Source organism: Vespa mandarinia, chromosome 10 (genome assembly GCF_050613455.1).
Source record: "Vespa mandarinia isolate Hongniang chromosome 10, ASM5061345v1, whole genome shotgun sequence".
NCBI lineage: Eukaryota > Metazoa > Arthropoda > Insecta > Hymenoptera > Vespidae > Vespa > Vespa mandarinia.
The window spans coordinates 2,024,530-2,049,255 of record NC_140819.1 but is presented as its reverse complement, the minus strand read 5'-3'; the positions used below and the strand labels follow the sequence as shown (position 1 = coordinate 2,049,255).

General features: G+C 38.9%; 1 protein-coding gene across 1 annotated transcript in view; it reads left to right on the top strand.

The window, feature by feature from the left end:
* LOC118444812 (ankyrin repeat and SAM domain-containing protein 1A) overlaps window positions 1–21,672 on the top strand; it is a 103,504-nt gene extending 81,832 nt beyond the window's left edge. The window contains exon 19 of the mRNA XM_085659792.1: window positions 21,618–21,672. Coding sequence (XP_085515918.1) covers window positions 21,618–21,652 — 35 coding nt within the window. The 3' untranslated portion in view covers window positions 21,653–21,672. The remainder of the gene's footprint in view (window positions 1–21,617) is intronic.
* The last annotated feature ends 3,054 nt before the right edge of the window (window positions 21,673–24,726 follow it).

Sequence of the window (24,726 nt, the reverse complement as noted above, 5' to 3'; positions counted from 1 at the left end):
CGATTCGATTCGACGGTGTGAAATGCTCGTTGCGTTTCTCTTTTGCGTATGTACGCAAGCACATACACACACACACACATCCATATAGAGTTTACTACGATTGCGAGAAAATGCGCGGCGATTTTTAATTTCTGACGTTTCCAGGAGCGCGGGAGAGCGCGCGTCCCTATATGCGCATCGAAGCGGTAATGAATTACATATGCAATTAGCATTTAGGTAACACACGCCGTCACCGTGTACGTGATGTGTGAACGCGTGTAAATCCTCGTGTTCCTGACAGCTCGCAAAAAACATACGATGTAAAATGAACAGGCAAAAAAGAGGGAGAACGTAGTCACCGTAAACACGAACTTTACGATTCTTGCGTTTTATATTTGAAAGTCTCCTCCATAATAGCTACATGTTTTTCACGCGATTCTGATTTTTTTCCTTTCCACGTTTTTATTTATTTATACAAAATTTTTCCTTAAAAATGTGACTGCTCTTAATCTACGGTTTATCCTCAAATTTATTTTCTCTTAAAAGTTATTTCTATTCGTCATTTTAATAATAAATAGGAAATAGAATCATTTTATTTCTACTGCTTAAACATTAAAATAATCATGATTACTTATCATCGTCATTAATTAAAATTATTAATTAACTCAATGGATAGAAATCGAAGATCACGCTATTCCATTTTGCCTTTTAACACAAGACAGAAATTATGGATTCTTAGATTATTTTAACTATTCAAGTATCTATTTACAAAATCGATAAATGTATATTGACTTGGAGGATGTAAATGACAGGGATGAGTAGAGGAGCAACGAGAATAGAGAAAGAAGGTACGAGATATGCAATGATGAGTAGAGACAAATAAATGAAGTGAGATAGATATACAGATAAATATAGTACCTAAGTGGAAGAAAGAATGAAAAAAGTATGATGAGAATAGTGGTATTAGTAAGGGAAGCTGATAAAGAAAAAGAGAGACAGAGAGCGACGTGTAGTAGGCAGTAGTCGCGTTACTTCCGGTCGAGTGGGTGCTGTGCCTGGCAGCTGCGGAGTTTGCAGGACGGGAGGTTGTTGTTGCACATCCACGCGCCCCCTTTTGCGTATCCATCCCGGCCGTCAGCACCACCACCATCGTCATCGCAACCACCACCCTCCACCCCCAACCCTCTTTGAGCCCTTCTTCCATCCAGTCTTTGCCTCCTACACCCTCTTTTATCGTTCCGTATCGTCACATCGGTTCGTTCTCTAATTCGATTAGTTTAAATGGCATTAAAACAATCCTGTTGCGAGAGTGTGCATTCGCTCGCCTAATGCGAGATCGGCCGCGTCAGCTTCGCGGAACTTCACGGCATCCTTTCTGTCGTTCTAAAGCTGCAGCTGTTCTCTTACCCTCTCTTTCTCTTTTTCTTTATCCTTATCTCTCTCTCTCTCTCTCTCTCACACACACTTTCTCTCTCTCTTTCTCTCTCTTCTCGACGAAAGATCTACGGCTGACCACCTATCGAAAATATATTCTAGTTTTTTCCTACCGTTCATTCGTCAAAAAAATGCTTGAGTTACTTCTGAGACCGAAACTCTCTCGACGATGTTGAAAAACTATTTGGATTTCGTCGTAATTCGGGAAATCGAGAAATACTGGAAAGAGAAAATCTGTTCTCATCGTACGAATGAAAACTTTTATCGACAGACTTTTCGAACGTTATGTTACGCTATAGGTATGAAGATTTTTTTATTTCTCTTTTCGAAAAATAAAGAAGTTAATAAGAAACGTAGACTCAATATCAGTAAACGGAATATATTATTATGTGAATGTAATATTAGAAATATATAACTTCATAAATTTCATCGTTAGCTTGGTAATAATTCATTTGGTCATAACTCAAACTCATGGAATCTATAAGATTGAAACAACAATTGCCGAAAGCTCGAGGGGAGTAGAAAGAAAAAAATCTGACCGATATCATCGGGACAACAATTTCTTGCGGAAACGAGAATGATTTCGAAGAAAAGGGGGAGAGGCTAAGAGGAGTGTAATTCGAACGATTCTCATAGATTCTCCGTCGTGTCAAATGCAATACGGAACACGCGAGCGCCGATTCGCCATCGCAGCCGGGTCAAAGGCCATTAGGTTCGTGAGTTATGAGACAAGTTCTAATACTCTAATAATCTGGTTGTTGATCGCTTAGTTTTAGTCGTGTACGAATAACTCGACTCGTGTATTAGTATATATGTGAGTATAAGAAGAAGAAAAGGAAAGAGAAAGTATCGTGAACCCTTGGATAGGAAGCAACCCAAACTTTATTCGAGCCGATCAGCCACACACCTCCCTTCCATTTCTTCGTCCCGTCATTCTTTTTCCCTTCCTACTTTTTCCGATACCTCTTCTATTCGCCCTTCCATGTTTTCCACGAGATCTTTTTTCTTCTTTTTCTTTTTACATTTTATCCCTGTTGAGAATTACCTTTTTGTTTTTGGATCAACGATGTGCGAAATCAATAGAAAATATGGTAATACTTATTAAAATTTACATACTATTAAATAAATATCATCAAATGGTACTCTTTATTATATCATTCTAATTAAATTTACATTAAGTTTAATAAGGAACAATAGATGGATATCAATTCGGTTTCTTTTTATGAATATCTATTGATAAATATCTACAAAATTGATGAGTACAGGATAAAAGATGAATTCAATGATATGAATCAGGTAGGATATCACTAACCTACATCGAAGCGATTCTTGCCAATAGCAAATCTTTGTCGCTGACTCATCTTGTTTAGTATCAAGCGACATTTTCTGAGTCGATGAGGATACAACATGGGGATGAGAGAGGGGCGTGGGCACGCGAGCTGTAACTAAATTTAAAATTTTTACTTACTTCCAGGCTACTGCTCACCCCTCGTCCCATCATTACACATTGCAATCAGTCGCCACTGTCCTTTCTCTCTCTTACTCTTTTCCCCTCTATCTCTTTCTCTCTCTCTCTCTCTCTCTCTTTCTTTCTGTCTCTCTATCTCTTTGCACAGTAGTTGCTCGTCTTCCACCATTCCCGGATTGCTTGTAACCGGATTAACTGAAGCTATTTGATAAACGGACGATGGTAGTCTATGAGCAGGGAGGACAGAGATTTTTAGGATGAACGTGTGGAAGATAAATCTGTTCATCCCTTCCAAAGATATCTTTCGATTATGCGAGTATCGTTGGATATTTTTTTGTTGCTTTCAAATGAACGATGTCCTCTTTGTAATTTCATAATTTTTGTAAAACTTCGAACGATGTCTTCTTTGTAATTTCATAATTTTTGTAAAACTTCGAAAAGATTATTTTTAGGGTTAAACGATAGAATATTTATTAACTCTTTTAACGTTTGGAAAATCGTTACACTGAAAAATTTTCCATATATCTATTTTATTTAGATTCAAACGCGGAGAACGAGACGAATCTTTCGATCAAAAACGGGTACGATCAGAAATTGCATCGATGCTTCGTCATGCTCGATGAACGGCTCTGTCCGAAGAATTTCCGTTCTACGGAAGGTTCCGAATATGCAAATTAACTTTTTGCGATCACGTGAATCGTCAGTTGTAGCCGATTTTCGTTAGATGGAAGAAAAGAAGAAAGATTTGTCAGCAACGAGATTACAGAAACGATCGGAGATATGTAAATTCTCTCTTCATTTGAAAAATTATCCATGAGAAATCATGAAGTTATCAATCTTCACTTTTTCCATTATTTTATTATTCCATTACATACAATTCTCAGTGATAAAAATTCATTTATCATATATGACTTTATTGGGTATTCTACGAAAGTAAATAGATTATTTATTACAAATTAGTAAAATCCTCCCAAAAGTGTATGTACTGAGAAATTCATTTTTAACATTTAATCCATAATTTTTTATATTATAATTTTTAATCGAGTTTAATAATCTCGTTCTTATTCAAGGAAGTTCTTTCTCCGCATTATGGGATAAAGGAATCATTCAATGGATGCTTGTTCAAGGATTTATTTTTTGCTTTTAAGCTCCCACGATATCTCGATTAACTTGAACAAAGTTTACGGCGATGATGCGCGGAGTGAAGAGCACGTAGTTTCTAAGTACGAGATACAGTCGCGATTCATCGTTCGAAAGTTTCTCTGAAGGATGGGAAAATAGGTGGAAGCTGCGAATAAAATCGGAACGAGAGTGGAAAGAGAGAAAGAGAAACAGAGAAACAGGGAGAAAGAAGGAGAGAGAGAGAGAGAGAGAAAGAAAGAAAGAGAAGGAGAAGAAGTCAGAATCTCTAGCTACTTCCAAATACATCGAAGTTGTTTCTTTTGTCTCGAAGACCAGACAAGTTTTTGCAATCGCAACTTTTCTACACTCCATCCACGAAACGAGATCCGAACGTCGACCTTATCTTAAAAAGTACAAAGCATTACGGTTTTTGAGACAAAGAAATCGACGCTTTATTTAGAATTTTGCCAAAAAATATCAAATATGTCAATTTTTATTAATAATAAATTAGAAGATAATTATGCCCGTACGATAACGTATTTATTATGTAAAAGTAGGTGAAATTTTTAATAATTTTTGTTTAATGATCTTTCAATCGAAAGATTATTTATTCGAAGTATCGATAATAAAACAAAATTATAAATATACAATATCGCTTGTACGACATTGATAGTAACATTATTGAGAGATTACCTTATGAAATACGAACGATAAAATGAGAATGTCATTAAGGAACCAATGATGTTCATGAGATAAAAGACTCGATCGATAATACAAGGCGCTCACATATGTAGATATGTATACGATTGCTCATAGTTATAACGATTAATTCTTATCTGATGAGTATCAAATAGGAAGAAATCGATTGAACGTAATTATAATGTTAATCGTTGTAGAAATAATTTTATTTTTCTCTGAGTATTTCTCCTTTTATTTCCGCATGTCACAATCTTTGTCGCACAATTTTTCTTTCATTAATTCTACGCGGGCGGTTGAGCGTAAACATAATCATGAAATAAAGAAAGAAATCTTGTCGGGAATCTTATTTATTATGTGTACGAAGGCTAAGATGAGAGTAAGGTAAAATCGAAAGATGCAAAAGAGAAAAAGTATAGCAAAATGAAGAACAATTGTGAACTAATTCAGAAAACCGCTTCACTCTACTCGTCGCATCTTCGTCATTTTATTCTTTTCTCTCTCTCTTTCTCTTTCTCCTTCAGCATCTTCATCTCTTTCTCTTACCTATACTCCCTCCCACCCCTTAATTACCGGCGAAAGAACAATAAGATTTAGTGTGCTTTTGTCCCGAGCAAAAATGAGAGATTACCGTGCGGGTCAGCGACTACACCGTGCTCGAAGCATTTGCAGGTAAACGGGGCGGACACGGACGCATTCTCTAAGCTTGACGTCCATTGTTCGAAGAGTATAGAAGCGAGAGGAAGAAGAAGAGGAAAAGAGAGAAAGAGAGAGAGAGAGAGAGAGAGAGAAGAGAGAAATACAGGGAAGAACAAAAAGTCAACGACCGAGAAAGTGGATGTCGAGTGGGTGCACTTTCGATCGTTCGGAGTGCGTGCCGCGGGGTTATCCGATTAAAAAGGATCTCACGTTCGCTCTATGGATGACCGCTTGCCGTAACGTTTTACGAGATTAATTCAGTGTTTTTTGTTTATACGATCGTTCACGTTAGGTATTAATAATCCAAGTAACTTAAAGATCAATCAAACTTTTCGAAAATCATAGATCGTTAATATTCTTTTAGATTAAATGATAAATTTAATCTCTTTTGTATAAATATCGTATAACTTTTTAATTTGAAATAATCTCTTTGTTAAAGAATATTCCATTAATATAACGAATGTTCGATCGGTATGTTGAATAAAGAAAATCGCGTGACAAGAACGACAGGAACAACGAGATTGCGAACGATCGTAGATCGTTTTTAACGAGGGTAGATGTCTTCGATATTCTCGACGGGACGAGCGATCGAAACTTCCGGCTCGACTCATCAGCACGCGTCGCCCCATATTACGGATAACTATTCTTTCCGCTCGTTGCGAATCCCCTATTGTGATCGAAGACCCTCACGTAAACGATACAGTTTTGGAGGGCCCTTTCTATCCCCATTCTGTCTCCCCATTTTTCGTCCCGTAGAAACGGCACCCTACTAGACCATACTTTGCCTTCTTCTCTAACTTCTCTTTCTCTTTCTCTTTCACTCTTATCTGTCTGTCTGTCTGTCTATATATATATATATATATATATATATATATATATATATATATATATTCTTTCCTTCAAGCTATCCTTGTCTCCCCGTTTCCGTCATTGCCAAGCTCGTAGCTCGCACAATATCCCTACGGCTCTCTTAAGGGGGTGGTGGGTAACGTCGAAGGAGAAGAAGAAGGAAAGAGAGAGAATAGAAAAAATAAGCAAGAGAAAGAATGAGTGAGAGAAAGAGAAAGAAAGAGAGAGAAAGAGAAGGTCGGTACAACGAGGGTAACGGAAGAAACGGGGGTGCGAGGAGGAAGGGTGAGAGGAGCCTAGCGTTTCCTTCGATCCCAGTTCCGGATTAAACTTTAATTGATTCAACTCCGTGGTCTGTAGTCAGCGAGGCGCATAGAAGAGGAGGGCACTGGCTCCCTCACCACTAGATCCTGGACCAAGGTAGAACGATCTACCCTTCTCCTCTTTTGCTTCCTCACTCCCTCTCCTACTACCATTCTCCTTCCTTTTAACCTCCTGCATCAGGATGCCCCCATTATTCTCTTCCGCAGTAGCCCGATGCGTCGCAGCGTATCGACTTGGATGGGAAAGTATAATAATAATTGCCGATGAAGAAGAATAAGGAAGAAGAAGAAGAAGGAGAATAAGGAGTAGGAGGAAAACAAGTAGAAGGAGGCTGCTCCTAGTGAATAGGATCCACTTAATGCGAAATTTGAGGAGTGTAGTGGTGACGTTACCATCACGATAATGATTTGGAATAAATGTCGGTTCTTGAGGATTGAATCGTTTCAACCGAAGATTGCCATTTTATAATTGAACTAAAATATCATTATGTCGTTGAGGGACCTGAGAAACTGAGATCGACAAAGTTGAGTCGTTGAGGTACCGAAGGAAGAATTCACAATAAAAATGACTTTATTCACCTTATAATAATCTTTTATTGTTTTATAGTATAAATAGATTTTTAGAAAGTTAATTTCAAAAAAAGAGAAATTAAGAAAACTTCAAGTGGTGATTCCAATTTAAAATTTAAGCCGAAAAGAAAATTATTCTTTATATGATTTTTTATGTGTTCTATATATCTAATATAAATTCTCAAATTAGAATTTTCGAGTTAAAGATCTTCCTTTATAAATTCATATAAGATCTTAAGAGGAGAACCTATCAAGTAGGTGGGCATCTCTTCTCGAGCGAAACTCATTTGCCAACAACGCTATAACCATATCTACTGGTTCAACGTAGACGCTGAAGCTCCGCCTATGAAACTTCCCACTCAAGAATCAGCGCTGATTGTGAGAGCTTTCGATGGCAATGCAAGAATAAGGGTAGAACGAAGCAAGGAGGAGGAACATCGATAGGAGATCGAGGAAAGGAGAGTGCCCCGCGCCCTTTTATTTGAGTATAATTGGAAGGACTGCGCAAAAAACAAAGGGCAGGCCAGTTTATGGCCAGATCTTTCTCTCTTTACTAGGGTGAAATGCAGAGAAAGGCTTTAATGAACGAAAAAAGGAAACGAAAGATAGAGAAACAGAACGCACGGCTACTGTATACGATATCTTTTTGAAAAAGTCAAGAAGAAAGAGAAAGAGAGTGAAAGAGAAAAACAGAAATGCTACAGGAATCGTGTTACGTCGAGTTCGCAAAATAAGTGAGAAAGAGCTGAGAGTTGGTTAAGTCAGTTACTACTTTTTATGCTTTCTCGTGACCTTTCGTCCTTTTCACCTCTATCTCTATCTTTTTTTTTTACCTTTTTTGCTGTTCATTTCTCTTTTACTACGTTCTTCATTATCATTGAAAAGAGCAAACGAAAGAGAAAGAGAGGAAGGAAGGTAGGAGTTTGTAAAGAAAGAAGAGAAAAGAACGACTATGACCGGGTTAGTCATCATTAAAAATTATTGGATTTTACAGTTAACAAGAAAATTATATTTGAAATTGGGTAGGTAATCGTGCGGGGCATCTCTCGTGGGTTGTAGTCATACGACGTGCGTCTCCCTCTTTTAATCGTATTTTCCTTGCGTGGCATCTACCGAGTTCTCGTGTAAAAGCTTATCGATCGGTTTGGTTTCTTTAAGATATTGGATTATACGTGACAAATATCGATGTATCAATTTTTTCATTCTTGAACATATAAACGATTCGTTTGAATTTACATCAATATTCAAAACTATGTGTCTATTCGACATACTTTAAGTGACAAACGAAAAAGAAGAAAAATATTTCTTTTTTGTTTTATATTTTTCAATTATAAAACCAGCATATCTGAAAGCGATATAAACTGAGAGATCAAGATGGAAGAGTCCTCGACGGAAGAAACCTTGTGAAAATTCACGAAAGATGTTGGGAGTGGAGCCAGCCGAAGAAAAGACGCAATGGGGTTTCGAAGCATTTCAAATTTAAGGGGGAGGTTATGCGGGACTATAAAGCCACGCGACCGGAGACGCCTGGCAGGCGCGTCGCGGCGCCGGGAACGTTAGGTCTTCCGTCGCAGCAGGAATAACTAAGTTTTCGCTTCGCGATTCTCCTCCCGTCAACGAGGAGGACTACGACGACTACGACGACTACGACAACGAAAACGACGATGAAAACGACGGCGATAGCGAAACACGATGGTCTCTTCTCCTACACTTATGTGTCCGGATGCACGTTGCAATAGCATTGGTCCGGGTCACAGGCCATTAAGCCTCAGGTTCACCACAATAAGGGCCGGTGTTCCGCTTCGGGTAGCGGCTAACCGCTATTATCGAGCCAATGAGCCAAGATCACTGATTCACTGGGATTTTCCCATTTCTCGAATGTAGAAATTCGAGCCACCCCTAAACATTCGATCCTTCAGATAGGGTATTGCTATGACTTTTTAATGTGTCTTTTATAACTTTTTCATTCAGAGATCTTTCTTCGATTAAAAAGAATTATAATTTGCAAGAGATTTAATAAAAAAGAAAAGAAAAGAAAAAAAACAATGTATTCTTTAAAGATATAATTACATTGGAGATATTAGGAATAACAAATGAAATGATTGTGCTTATAGAATATAAAAAATGAAAATATGTAAGGGATCAGGTTTTGTTCCAGAACAATGCTTTTACGAAGAAGTAACGAGTTATTTTTACTTCGAATCGATCTTCCGAACAGATATACGATCGATTGAGAATCTATCCCAATTTCTGGGCTAACGGAAACTAAACCGCGTTCGCATTCATAGCCTAGAAATTCGGAAACGTGGCTTCTTCCGGGTCACTCGTTGCGCTATTTCCGCGATTCGTCGTGACGATATATGAGAGTCTCTCTGAGGTCACGCGAATTTCTCTCCTTTATTGCATCAAGAATTTGATGAAGGCTGCTACCATCGTCGAGGTTGAAACGAGAGGAAATCCGCGCGTATGCCAGAAGAGAAAACGAGAGAGAAAGAGAGATAGAAGGAGGGAGAAAGGGATGAGAAAGAGGGGTTGAGAGGATGGCCGGAGTATATTACCGGCGTTACGGTAGTAGCGACCCGGCTGTAGCTATAATCTGTTTATAAAACAATTTGCGGACCAAGTGATGCGTGAGATACAATATATCTGCAAACATTGTTAGCATCAGACCGATGAGGATTGCATAGGTAAGGGTGGTGGAGAACGATGTTGGGTAGGACCGACCCTTTTCTGAGAATGGTCGATGTTGAGCGAAAATCGCGACGTCCTCTGATTCATCGTGATCTAATAAAGTGACAAGGATCTCGAATCTCGATTGCTCCTCCCGACGTGATCGGCCACGTCAAACGTTTTCCATTAAGGTTTCAAGTTTTTTATTTCTTGCTCTTGGTGGTGTCCTCTCAATTGTAAATTTTTTAAAGAGATAAATTAACTTTCGTTTTTAAAGATTAAAAATATATTCCTGAAAATAATCATTCGAGTAAAAACGTTTAGAATTTCTAACGTATTCTAACTAAAGAGAAGAAGTACGAGTTTTAGTTTGTTAATTATCTTCACCGATTTAATATCGATTTTTCTTCCGAACTTAAACCCAACGATGAGCAATAAGTCTTTCTCGTTGCCGGTGAAGTCGATTGCATTGGAACGTAGTGAGAAAAAGTTAATTTCGTTTTGCCGACGTTTATTCCGAAAAGTGGTTCTTGGAAGAGCGACAGAAGGTGTACGTTTAAATACAGTCCTGATGTGCGAGCAGCACTGACGGCGAAATGAGAGATAGAGAAAGGGAAAGAGAAAAAATTAAAAAAGAAAAAGAGAAGATAGAAGATAGATAGTGGAAGAAAGAGAAAGAGAAAAGAAAGAAAGAAAAGATAGGAAAAGAGACGACGTAGACGATACTTCACCGATAGCAACGTTCGAAAGAACTTGAAAAGCTCGTTTTCTCGAGCCTGCTCGCGTATCCGGCCGTTTTAATTAATCGGATTCGAGATTTCGTTATTGCCACCGATTAGCTTACGTACCAGTGCGCATATTTTTTCGAACGTAAAACGCGTAGTAGAGAAGACTAAAACATCAATTTCATTCCCGCCAGTCCCTATGTACCCTTCTCTCCTCTTCCCTTCCACCCCTTCATCCTTCTCACCCCTCTGGACGATTCACCGTGTCGATGATGGACAAAACGCGCACATCTCTCTCTCTCTCTCTCTTTTTCTCTCTCCCTCTCTATTTCTCTTTCTCTCGCATATTCGTGCGTCCGCGTTTTCAGCAGCTACCTCTCACCAACACTCGGCCATGGAACGAACGTCATCCTTTTGCACGATGCAACGTTACCATCGTTGCTGCAAATGCTGCTAGCTGCTGGCTACATCGGTGTCCTGCGTGATGCTACACTTCACGCAACAGTAATTTCATCGTTATTTTTATAAATTGGATGGCCCGAGGTTTACGCTTCAGGTATCACCGCCCGTCAGATTACAACTTTTTGTAATATTAAAGTTCACCAGAGCTCTCTCTCTCTCTCTCTCTCTCTCTCTCTCTCTCTTTCTCTCTCTGTCTCTCACACTCTTTTCGTTCGTCCGAATTGCTGTACATATTTTCCCAACTGCGACGGTGACCGTCCGACCGTTTCTCCTCTTCCTCCTCTTTTCTTCGCTGCTTGCATCTCCCTCACTTCGGTCCTCCACTTTTCCGCCATCTGAACGAGCTCCTCTGTCCGCGACATAGCTTATCGTTTTGTGTAACTGTAAGCGAGAAAATTATCGTCAGAACTGCTTTCACCCCCAAAGAGTAAACCAGCACGAGACAAACTGTCGTTTGCGAATGAATCCTGGACCCTTTCGCATTTCTTTGCTTTCTTCTTCTTATTGTTTTATTTCTTCTTTCATTCTCTCATCGTCATGCTTTCTCTTTTATTTCTTCTCCTCTACCTCTTTTTCCTTTTCTTCATCAGCTGCGATGGATAGATGATAACAACGCGCAACCCTTTACTCATCGTTTCTTTGTTCGAATTTCACAATGAGTTTTCGGGTCGCAAGTAAAATGCAAATGGACGAACGTCAGCTCGTTAGGACTTTAGGGAGACAAGAAAGTTCTTAATAATCGTAATTAAAATATTCTAAATTTTCCATCTTAAATTTATACAACTCTTTACACATATATGTTCAATCTAAATTCTTTTTTTTCTATTTAGAATATCTTTTTTATCAGTGTTATGCTATCTGCATGAGATATATGTAGGTAGATAACATTTATTTCAATGTTATAAAAATAGTACCAATTCATTGCACGCAGAGATAAAGATATAGAAATAATAGAAATAAAAATGAAAAAGAGAATTAATGTATAAAAGAAAAAGACGGAGAGAGAGAGAGAGAGAGAGAGAGAGAGAGAGAGAGAGAAAGAATCTTCGCTTCTCTTAAAGTAAGTAGGTTTTTATTAAAGCTTCCAACACGTAAACGTGCTGCATATCGGTAGAAAACAAAGAATGAATAAGAAAGAGAAAAAATGTGTGAGAGAGAGAGAGAGAGAGAGAGAGAGAGAGAGAAAGAGAAAGAGGAAGAGAAAAGAGAGAACTCGTTGCGGAGGTGACGAGGGTAGGTCGTAACAGGGTGGTTCTTTCAGGGGTGTCTAAAGTGGGCAGCTTGGTGACAAAGGGGTTAGCGAGGGCTCCTGTGAACGGTGCGGGTGGGCGGTGGTCGAAAATGGGTGGGGGGTGCCATCGACACGTGACTGCTCGTGTCGCCGTAGGAGGGCTAACCTATAGAAAAAGAATGGGCTTATACGTACGTACGTGAACGCACGTCCAACCATTCGCTTTGAGAAAAAAGATCCAAAGAAATTGACGGACGATCTGCCAGCGAGAAATGAATTATCGCTTGGCTTTGTAACATCGTTGGTCATTATCTACTGGCACAATTTTTCTGCTTCGAATCAGATTATGATATGAAACTTTGGTTAATTTTAAGATCAGCAAGATAACTTTATCGTAAAATTTTGTTCGATAAATCAAAGATTTAAATGCATCTTAGGTATTATTTTTTGATTCTATTATAAATTATCAATTTAAATAAAAATTGATATTTCTTTGAAGAAGAAAGTTATTTTGATAATTCTTATGATTATAAATTGACATTATACTTTTGTAAGAAAATTATATTATTGATATAAAGAAGGAAAGAGAGAAAATCAGATACACAATGACTTTAGATAGGTCGAGGGTGGACGAGGAAATCTCAGTGGATTGAGTCGTCGTCGTCGATCTACGAGAAAGGCAACGTGTATCAAATCGCGCATTATAATTGGACGAGCGGCGCTTATGGGAGATCCGCACGTGCCGGGACGTTGTGCGATCACAGTAAGACCTGCTGGTATATTATTCCTATGGAATCATAACTCTAATTCTCGATATCGAATCGAATTACACGGCGATTGTTATGGGAGTTTTGCTCGAATGTCGAGTGAGAGAACAAGAATGCATTTTAGGGTAGTAGGTTGACTTTGCTTCGATATGGATCGACTATTTCGAATATAAAGAAAAGCTCTTCAAGATGGAGGGAAGCATTGTTATTGGAAATGATCGTATAAATAATATAATTAATAATTGTTCTTATCCAATTTTACAAAGCATCTTGTACACATTTAATATGTTGTTAAAGTTTCTCTTGTAAAAAGGTATTTTAATATATTTCGTATCAACTTCGGTCTTGTTATCGAAACCACTGGAACAAAGTTAAAGAAAATATCTTTCGTCTAATTTTAAGCAATAACGTCGTCGATGTTGACGGAGCTTAAGTAAAGTATCTTATTGTTACTATCTCTCTCTCTCTCTCTCTCTCTCTCTTTCTCTCTCTCTCTCTCTCTTTCTCTCTCCTCTCTCTTTATCTCTCCTCTCTCTTTATTTCTCCTCTCTCTTTCTCATTCATTCTTTTTTTCTCAGAAACGCCCACGTAACGGAATAATTAGAAAAAAAAGAGAAAGAAAGGTAGTAGGAAAGCAAGGTTATTAAAATGCGACGAAGAGGAAAAAAAAGCTGATCGGCTGTCCAACGAGGCGCGTGTCGAACTGTACGACGTTGGCGTAGTGATGGTGATGGTGATGGTGATGGTAGTGGTGACGGCCGATTCTCACCCCGTTAACGCGCGCCAACCCTAAACGTTTAAACGACATTACGCACGCTGCTTGGCTCGCTCGGCTCGCTTGTCTCGCATCGGCCGTCGCTTGGCGCGTGGGACAATCGTGTGCAAACTGGATCGATCGACGAACGGGCATGCCACGCTCACGATTTGCATTTAGTAATGATGTTCGTCTTCCTCCTCGGCACATTCTGTACCGACTCGCGAGTATCTCGCACATACATGGCCGATCGATTGCTCCGAATCCCGAATCACATTCTATTAGCATTCTATATTTAGTTGCTTGTTATTTTGTTTGAATGAGAAATAAGGAGAAGGATGATGTGAGAAATAGCCTAAATATTATCTCATTTCTAATTGTTTTTGATATAACATTTATAAAGTAAGTATTCACGTGTTATAATATTTATAGTACTGGTAATGTTTATGTAGTACAAAAGTCAACTATCGAAATTTAATAATCCAATAAAGTTTGCATTTAATTATTTATCTTGGTTACGTTACTCGTACTTTTCACGTCGAAACTCATACTTTTTGATTCGAGGAAATGTCCGCGAACGAAGGTCACTAGGGAGAAAGGAGAAGAAAAAGGATAGGAAAAAGAGATTATGGAAGAACGAAGAAGGAAGAGAAGAGCCGAGCGAAGTGGACAGAGGTAACAGCAAGTCCACGTAATATAATTCAGTAAGTTTATGACTGGCCTGGGGGAACGATGGTGGTTTGCATATAACCAGGAGGATAAGTTTGCCGCGGGATATACGGGAGAGAAAGAGAGCGTGCGACCGAGTCGGAGGAAGAAGAGAAAGACGAGAAGAGGAGGACATACGGCGGGGAAGAAAGGAGCGAGAGATAGAGAGAAATAGAGAGAGATAGAGAGAGATAGAGAGAAAGAGAGAGAAAAAGAGAGAGAGAAGAAAAGAGGGAGAAAGAAGCAAAGAGAGAAAGGGAGGTGAGACAGAGTGGTTGGTTGGCCGTATTTCTTGTCTAGTGAGCTTTACGGTAGCACACTGCGTTATGACCGCGGAATGGATTATCATTTCTCTCTCTCTCTCTCTCTCTCTCTTTCTCTCTTTCTGTTTTTCCCTGTCTTCATCCCACCCTCCAGGTCCGTCTTTCTTTTCTTCTTTCGCGTCTTTCCTTCCCGCATCCTGACGGTTCCTCTCTCTTCTATAAAGGCATGCAAAGTAGGACGAGAGGAGGAAAAGAGAAGGAAAGACCAAAGACGGGTGGAAAGAGAGGAGGGAGTGAGAAAATGTCGTGGAATTCTCCCCTTTTTCGAAGCTTCTTCCTTTCCTGTATGTTGTTACCAACGTGCCTTGGTCTTCTTATAGTACACGAGATGGAGAGATAGGAAGAAGGATACATCTGGATGGAGGTATAAGAGAGAAAAAGGGAGAAAAATGGCGATGAAGAAAAGACACTCAGATAGCTTGGCCAGAAAAGATACTGAGATCCTCCGTATACGCGTAACAATACGGGGTGTCTCAATGAAAATGGTCGCGTTTCTCTTTCTCTCTTTATCAGAGTACATTTTTTCTATTTTAATATCGAAGCCATAAGAGAGAAACTCTTTTCATTCGAACGATGTAATTGGAAATGTGCTTTGTATTTATTCAAACCACACAGATGTAGCATCTTTTATATATTTAGGATATTTTTCTTTTTTTCTTTTCTTTTTTTTTTTCTTTTTTTACAAAATTATATTCTACAAGTATGATGGCTCTTTTATAAATATATTCGAAACTGATAAAAAAGTGATCCTATACTAAAGTCACGAAAATAATTCTCGATTTTGTTACGATTCCTTTCGATGGAAATGACAGTTTTTATATTTTTGGGCATCGATTCTTTATCAGAAAAAACAAAACGACGAAGCATAACAGATTTTCTTGGAAAGAGCACCCTGTACGTATGTACGTGGAAATAGATACCTGCATGGATTCTTGCTATGCATGTACTCGTAGGAATGTACATAAGCGTACGCGGAACATATGTACATACCTGTATATATACATACGGTCATGATGCTCACATACTCACTCGCATGCGTTATCTGTGTACGGGAGATCATGTACGAGACCGAGACTCACTCTCTCTCTCTCTCTCCCTCTCTCTTTCTCTCTCGTCTTATGTTGCACAACATTGGCCGCCATCATTGGAACAAGCCGGCTGGAATTAATTTGAATGTTTTTTGAGCGGTACGGCCCGGGGAGCTTCTTCTTGCAAGAAACGCCACCGACCTTCGCTCCCAACAAACTCACCCTCCTCGACCCACTCCTATCCTCTCTACAGCCGCATTGCCTTTCTTCCACCATTCCACCCTCTCTCTCTCTCTCTCTCGCTCGCTCTCTCTTTTTCTCTCTTTCTCTCTTAGCCTCTTTTCCTTTGCGAAACACCGATGTGAGCCTCTACGGCAACCCCCTGAAGGCTCGTAAATATACACCGATATTGCGTTCGTACTACCCAAGAATATCGCAATTTATTTATTTTTTTTCTCATTCTCTTACTTTCCCCAACATCAATCCGTAACAGTTCTTTGTTTTATTGGCGGACGAAACCAGAGGACCAAGAATAAGTTTTACGGAGATACGAGAGAACAAAAAAAAATGATATTTGAACGATTAGATGCTCGTCTACTCGAGTATGTAGCAGAAAGAAGTGATCGAGGTCAATGAGAAGGCAGACTTTAAATTTGATAGAAAAAGATACATTGAACGAATGTAGTGGTAATGTAATAATCGTTCCATAAATTTTAGCAACTTTTCATTTGTAAAATGCAAGAGTTTTTTACTTATAAGATATTTTTTTTTTCGTTAAGGAAAAACAAATATCGACCTTGTATAAAATGAATAGCAAGAACATCGAAGTGAATGTTTTTTAGTTTACCAACGTATGACGCTATATCATTTTATGTTTGGTAGAAAAGCGCAAGGACGGTGGTCTGCATTACTTTCCTCGTTTGTTCAACTATTAACCTCATACTGGTTGAACATTCGACGGTATACAACGACAGTTTTACTTTTTCATTGCGCAGACATATATGTACTATTTCTTTTTTTCTTTTTCTCACACTCTTGTCTCGTTGCTTATACCAAAATATCAACGACGACACGAACACTATCGTTGCCATCAGGATTGTCGCGAACTGGAGGAGCTAGCATGCCATTCGTACACCACCTCACTCACACATGTTTACTCTTATACACATAGAAAATATCGCGGAACTTTATGTACCAGAAGTGATAGGTGCATTTGTTCGTTATTTCGTCGTGTTTTTGTTTTTAGAGGGACTTTATTTACGACCGGATAGCGGAGCCACAAATATGCGACGAGATCGGCCGGCGCGTTTTGTTCGCCGATATTCGCGGTGTTCGTTCCATCGTTCCATCGTTCCATCGTTCCGTCGTTCCAACGTTCGTTCGTTCGTTCGTATGTTCATTCAGTAGTATCACTTCGCAGCACTTTTATATCCACAATAATTTGCGAGGGTGCCCCGACATCATCTACCATGCGCACAGTCGAACGCACACGGCGACGTATCACGCGAACCGCGAGTAATGATAATGAACCGCGGCCCACTGGCTATGGGTCAATTTATCTTTCCTTCTTTCTATCTTTTTTCTTTTTCTTCTTTTTTCTTCTTTTTTCTTCTTTTTTCTTTTTCTTCTTTTTTTTTCTTTTCCTTTCTTTTATTTTTTTAATTCGATGCCGACAAATCCAACGTGAAAGGAAAATGACGTTCGTCGAAATTACCACAAAAAATGCCATTTAACTTGCTTCTATATACAATAAGATGCGTTAACGATATTTCTATAATAAAAAACGATTTTAATTTTACTTTTTACAAATGGATCGATAATAACTATATGAATCTTTTTATGAACTTAGAACGTATGTATCTAAAAAAAAGCGAAAGAAAAATATAAAAATTAAAGATTGACTTAACGATTAAGTAAATTTTCGTACATTTTTATAGTGAATTTATTATCGATTTGATGTATCGAACGAATTTCTCCTGTCTTATGTCATGTTACGCACGATTGAGCCGAAAAGGAAAGCAATTTTTTGCAGCCTCGAACTTTTCAGGAAGGTTGTCGTCGTGTAGCGAAGACGGTTTCGCATAATAAATCTGAGAGATATTTGTTAGGGGTGGATAGGAAGCATTTGTCTATGTTAAGGGGGTAGGAAGGGCGCCGACAACACGAGCGCCTCCATCTATCAGCGACTCCGGCAAACACATCAATCCACGACTCACGCCACGATGGACAATTTTAAGGGTGGGAAAAAAATAAATGTCGATTGGCAAATCGGATCGATGGTACGCTCCCTGGAAGCTTGGAATCCATGATCGTTTATTTGGCTCGAATGATTCGTTAAAACTATCGGTCTGTCCGAGAAACTATACAATATTCCACGAAAAAACAATATCAAAGGTATTTTTTTCAAAATTCTTTTTGAAGAAAAAATGTTTGAAAGTTATACAAAAATAATATAAAATAAAAAATCGATTAAATCGAAGGTTGAGGATAAAAAAATCAATTTTTTTAAAAATTGACACTCAAATTACAATTAAGTAACGTACGACAATTTGACTTGATTTCAGAAAGTTAAAAATTTTTACGTAAAACCTTATAAAAATATCGTAAATTCGCACACATAAGTCTCGTAAAAGCGTTGCGAGAAATTTATTAAAATTCCATAACCGTTCAACATGCGGATAAACGCAAATTACAAAAGTATCAGCCGGTGGATTTTGATGATAGGCTGTTGACCGTTTCGACCGCGAAACCGAGCACAATAGGCAATTTCGCGTTTAGCGAGAGAAGGAAGGAAGAGGGTGGAGTAAGAGAGGGTAGGATAGCGTACGGTTATGCGAGGGTGACCTAACGTAGGAGGATGGAGGGAACAATATAGGTACTCGCTGTGATCAGCATGTAATTAGGCGGTGGTACGCGGGCAGACACGTGCGGACAATTCATCAAGGGGCCCGAAAGCGTTCCAACCCCTAGGCGCTCAGTTGCCTTGGATCCTCTCAACTACGATGCCATTTACGGGTGTTACAAGTACGAGGCATTTTGCCTAACTTACCTATTATTCCTTGTATGGTATCGCCATCGGCGACGCGTTATTTACGCGTCGCTAAACTAGTAAATAGCGGAAGGTGGAAGAAAGCTTTTCGACGAAAACGAAAACCACTCAAATTCGATCCTGATATTTCTATTACGTGAAAGTAAGATATATAAAAATATAATAAAATAAATTGTTTCCAATTCTTTATTTGTATCGCAGATAAATAATCTCGTGAATCGACGTATAGTCTTTAGGAATTTCTATGCAAAGTTATAATTGCCATTTATAATGGTACGAACATGAGTCGCTTAACCTAATTATAAGAAGGGACATATGAATCTTTGATAAGTGTAATGAAAGTTAGCTAGATTAGAGCTTTCGAGTCACGTCTTTTCACCTTTGCTCTGTTGAAGGACTTTTTGAAATGGGTCAGGTCCGTGTACGATATGCCCAACGTGTGGAGTTGAAAAAGGAATAGGAAGAGAAGGAGGAGGAGGAGGAGGAAGAGGGTGTACACGCATGCTCCTAACCACGTGGGTGTGTGCGTAGGTAACCGTTCTCTTGTCTGCCAGCGTTAGTGGCGGCGGGTTGCTATAGAGACGCCTAGCAAAAGGGAACATAATGGCGGAGAGAGAGAGAGGGAGAGAGTAAGAGAGGAAGAGGAGAGGGACTCGTATACGGAGATAGTAGAGGGCAGGGAAAGGGGAGGAAAGGGCTGCAAAGTGGCGGATATGTAGGAGCGTAGGTAGGCAACCTCGGAAACTCTCTGTCCGCTTCTCTTCTCACCTCTGCCAGATAGAGATGAGAATCGATCGTTCTTGAAGCATTTACTGAGCAGAATCTTTGAAGATATCCAAACAAGTTTTATGTATCGACGATTGAGACTTCTCAATATTAGAACTTAATGGACGTCATTTCGTAAGCTTAATTTCGTGAACTTTTTTTAATTATTGCTTTTATAAATTATTGCTTTTATAAATTATTGCTTTTATAAATTAGGGTGTTTCAAACGCGTCGATGAAAATTTTTAATCTTTTTTTTTTTTTTTATATAATTATGAAAAGTCATGAATCTTTATTAAAGACATCAATTATATTCTTTATTTCCTATTTATATTCTTTTTATTTTCTCATTGCTATCAATTCGACAACGTTCGTTGAAACTTCAAAGGGAGTTCAGGAATGCGCATAATCGTGTGAAATTGACAGCGTTAGCGAGGAACAAGTAGTGGGAACACAGGAATCATCCCTCTTCTCACCTTCAGTCTACTCGTATCGGGAGTGCCGATAAGTAGGTATGCCATCGACACTCGTGGGTGGCCTCGTTATGGCGGTTACATCCGTAACGAGTCATTATATAGCTTCAGAGAGCATGCTTGTTCCTTCCTTGCTCCTTTCCAACCCTATTTTCTTCCCCTCGCCTTTTCCTTACTCTCCCATCGTGTTTCATTCGTCCCCATACTTCTCTTTATCCCTTCTCCCTTATTTTACTCACCTTAGATACTTCGTTGGCGTTGCTCATACGTGCTAACCCTCTTCAAACGAGCGATATTAAAATGCCGGGAATACTTCCTTTAAGCCATCGCCCGACGTGTCTGTTATACTCGATTTACGCGGTAGGTTCTTTCTCTGTGAACATAAAGATGACGTAAATGCTTCGAATATCGCACCAAAGCCATTCTTTTTTCTTTTCTTGTTTCGTTGGAAAAGAATTTTAATAAAAATGTAATTTTCTCAAAATTTCAAATGTTGAGATGTAAAATTTATAAATTATTTTAATGATCCTCTGGATTAGTGTGCAATTGAATTTACTTTACGACGATTATAAGTTTTAATATTTCTTACTAAAAGTGATAGATATCCTTCTTCATCGAAGCATGCCATTCAAATATTTAGCCGAAATAAAACAATAACGAGGTTTTTGTGGCGAGCGCGTTAGTTAGGAAATTCTAAAAGTTGGTAACGTCTAAGGAGATTTTCGAAGCTGTCATGCTTCCCACAAGGATTTTCTTATCAAAACCTTCTCCTCGTCTTCGTATCTGTGGTAGTCATTTTTTGTGATAAAGCAAAATAACTCAATTAAAGAATTTCCATGAATTTAGCGTTTGCCAAGGGGGATACATATTTATGATTTGATCGTCCTCGTGCGAGAAATTTGAATCGAATCAGCGAACTGAGAGTGTTCGCTTTCAAGTCTATCCCCTTTTCTTCTTCGTTCATTTTCTGTCTTTATTTTTCTTTCCTTCTTACCGATCGAAGAATGTGCCGAACGAGTTTCGTTCGAGCGACGACGAACTGCAAAGAAGTTTCACGCCGCTTTGAAATATTTCTTCTTTAAACGGATTATTCTTCGGGTCGCATGAATCCAATGTGGACATTATCGGAATTTTTTTTTTTTTTTTATAGATATTATTGAGTCATCGTAAGACCGTGAATATTTCGTAATGTAATGTTTGAAAAAAATTCAAAAAGAGAAAGAAAAAGAAACCGTGAGAGCTCATTCGGCAGATAATCGAAGAATTTTTTTCTACGTATTATTCATATAACATTAATATTCAAGTGACTCTTTTTATCGACCAATAAATTTGTTTGTAATATTAGTATTTAAAAGTATATGCGTTTACTCGTTATATAAAAGAGATAATCAAAAGCATTATGAAAAAAATGTCAATGGTCGAAAGATGTAATCGTTAATTCCACCGTCTATTTTTCCTCCCATCCCATCTAATTTTCGACGATGCCATTTATTTATATTATTTATATATCTCTCTGTCAAAAGGCACAAAACTCTTCGCGGGAAAACAATGCGGGTAATTCACTAGCAAGTTGGTCACAATGTAAGAAAAAAGAAGAGAAACACATGGAATGATAGAAAAAAAAGTAAAAAGATAGGAAATAAAGAGAGACAAGCATGTAGAAAGATAGATTGTAGGTGGACGAAGGAAAGGTGGAATGGGAGGAGGGAAGGATAGAGGAAGAAACGAAAGAAGATTCTAGAACGATCAAAGGGACAGCGGCAAAGGTGCTCCTTCTTTCAACCGTGTCTCCACTTTTACTCAATGTAACAAATTAGAAAAAATAAAAAGAAGGAAAAAGAGGAAAAAAGGGGGAGGAAGGGAAAAAAAAAGAAAAATAACGTTGGTCCCTTTTGACGCTTTACTCTGGCACATCTCATCGCAATTGGGCTTGTTGGATAGAAAATTCTAACCTTCGAAGAGCGTTTTTTCTTTTCCTCCTTCACTCTTGGTTCCTCTCTCCAAGCTCCTTCACTTTCAGCAGCTAGCTCCTCGACACGTCAAGCAAGAATGGAAAGAGGTAACGCGTTTCTCTCGAGAGGCTGCAACGAGACGATTCCAGGGCGTGGCGTGTACCTACCTATGTGAGAGGTAATTACCCCGTCCTTAGTCTAGCCTGTATACGTTCGTGAAAAATATGAGACGGCGACGGCTGGTTAGAATGAGAAAAAAAGAAAGAGAGAGAAAGAGAGAAAGAGAGAGAAAAAAAGAGATACCGAGAGGAAGAACTTTGTTGAAAATGGGCGAGCAGAAACACTGCACACCGACCATCGTCTTTCTCTGAAAGAAGAGGGTCGTCCTTCCTCCTTCTCTTTCTCCTCCTCCACTCCTTCCTCCATCAACTCTGAACTTCTCCACCTCCGGCTCGCGCTTTACGAGGGTTCAAGCGGATATGGAGTACCGACGCTGGGTGATAGGGATGGGTAAAGGGGGAAAAAAAGATGGCGCGACGAGGGAGCGAAAGGGTCAGAAAGAAAAGGGAGAAAGAGATGGAGGTTGAAAACGCTAAGAAAAGTAGAAGCGGATAAAGGAAAAGGACAACGGAGAAACGAATGGAAGAGAAGAATTTCTCTCTTTCTCTCTCTCTCTCTTTCTCTCTTCTTCTTCTTTCTTTCTCTCTTTCGCGTTTTCTTTCTCTTTCTATATTTCTCTCCCTGGCACTCTCCGTCTGAGAGACCGGCAGCAACGGCGGCAGCAGAAGCAGCGCCAGCGGTTGGATTTCATTTCGTCTTGTCGCTTTGATGTCCCTGATGCGTGCTGCTAGCCCGCTTCTGCCTTTTTAACAAACTCATCTCCTCGGTGGCCCTTAATCTCCGTCTTTCGTACCCTCTATTCACCCATCTTTTCTTTCTCTTTCACGGCAGTCAACTTCCTACGCGTCATCCAGTGTGTGCGCGTCTTTCTTTCCTTCTCTTTCTCTGTCCTTCTCTTTCTCTTTCTCTCTTTTTCTCTCCATACTTACATGTGCGCGTACCTATGCCACAAACTACAACGTCCTTATATACGTAACTGCAAATATCCGAGCAGGACGCGTGTTACGCCATTTATGAGCCCTTGACTCGCGCCGTTTCCGCACGAATCCTCGTGCTTCGCTTTCCTGGATTAGTTCTCTTTTCCTTTTTTTCGTATTCTTCATCCTTTTATCTTTCCTTCGACGGCACTGTTTTCTTTTCTTCTATTGGCTCAAAGTAAATTACCATCCCCGAGGATTTCTTTATCGTAGAAGGGAAGAGACAAGTATACTGTTCGAAAATCCAAAGATACCGTAGGATTTGAATACGTCGATATAGAATAGAGTACGAGCAGGTTAAAATAAACTCTCTATTGCATCGTTCTGATCATGAATAATATTCATTCGATTACACAGATAATTATGTGATTTCAGAATCTGATTTATGACACGGACATACCTCGATATCATTCGTGATCTTTCCATTTGACAATTGATGAATATTTTGTTATACTTATTATTATTATCTATCGGTACGCATGAATAAAAACATTCAAAACGTTTGAGTCCTATTCCAAGTTCATTGTCCATCACACTCTCTCTTTTTCGCTTAACGATTATTATCCGACTTTATTATTTCATAATGATCAGCGTTTCCCGAGCGTTCACGGAAAAGGGTCATATTCGTGTCGAAGGCAAGTGAAAGCAAGTTTCTTTCGGGCCGAACAACCCCTCTATCCTTTAGATTGTCGTAAATCGTTCTATGACCGTAACGCGCCAAAGGGACGAGCGTTTTAACGCGCTTCTCCGCTTGGACGTAAGGTACATTTTAGAGAGAGAGAGAGAGAGAGAGAGAGAGAGAGAGAGAGAAAGAGAGAGAGAGAGAGACAGAGAGAGAGACAGAGAGAGACTGAAAAAAAGGGTGTCGTAAAAAGGGATCGAAGAGGAGAGATGAAGCTATGAGCATAGGGTGAAGAAATGTAGAATCGTAGTTTACGTTTGATATCGAAGGAATATTCCTGTTTATAACTGATTATAATATATAAATATATATATATAACATATATACACGTACAAAATGAGGCAAATAGAACGATATAAACTATTTACTTCGAAATCGCTAGTATCAATGATTAATGTACCCAGAAAGTTAAACAAGATACGAAAGTTGATTATTTTATGACTACAACACATTTTAAGTGTTCCGTGTTTAAATAAAATTATCCCACTTTCTCTAGAATTATTAACAATTGCACAAATTTATGTACTATTTAAAATAAAAATTGCTAATATATATTACATTTAAAAGAAAGTAAAATCTTATGTAATATAGAAAAAGAAAAGAAAAAACAATTCAATTAGAAATCTATATCTATTAGATTCATCAAAAACAGATTGTAACACTTTATTTGGTCTACTGTTACGTATATATATAATAAATGTTGGTAAAGGTGTATAAAGATATTCGTGTGGGAGCTACCGCGTGCGAGTCGTTCTATCACCGCGTTATTAGCATGGAGGAGAAAGCGTTTTCTGGGTCCATCGATATACATATAGACGGTCTGTACTGGCATCGAGCTAGGGGTTAGCGATGGGACACCGCCGACCCGCTGCCGATATCAAGGGGTTGTTTCGCTAGAATG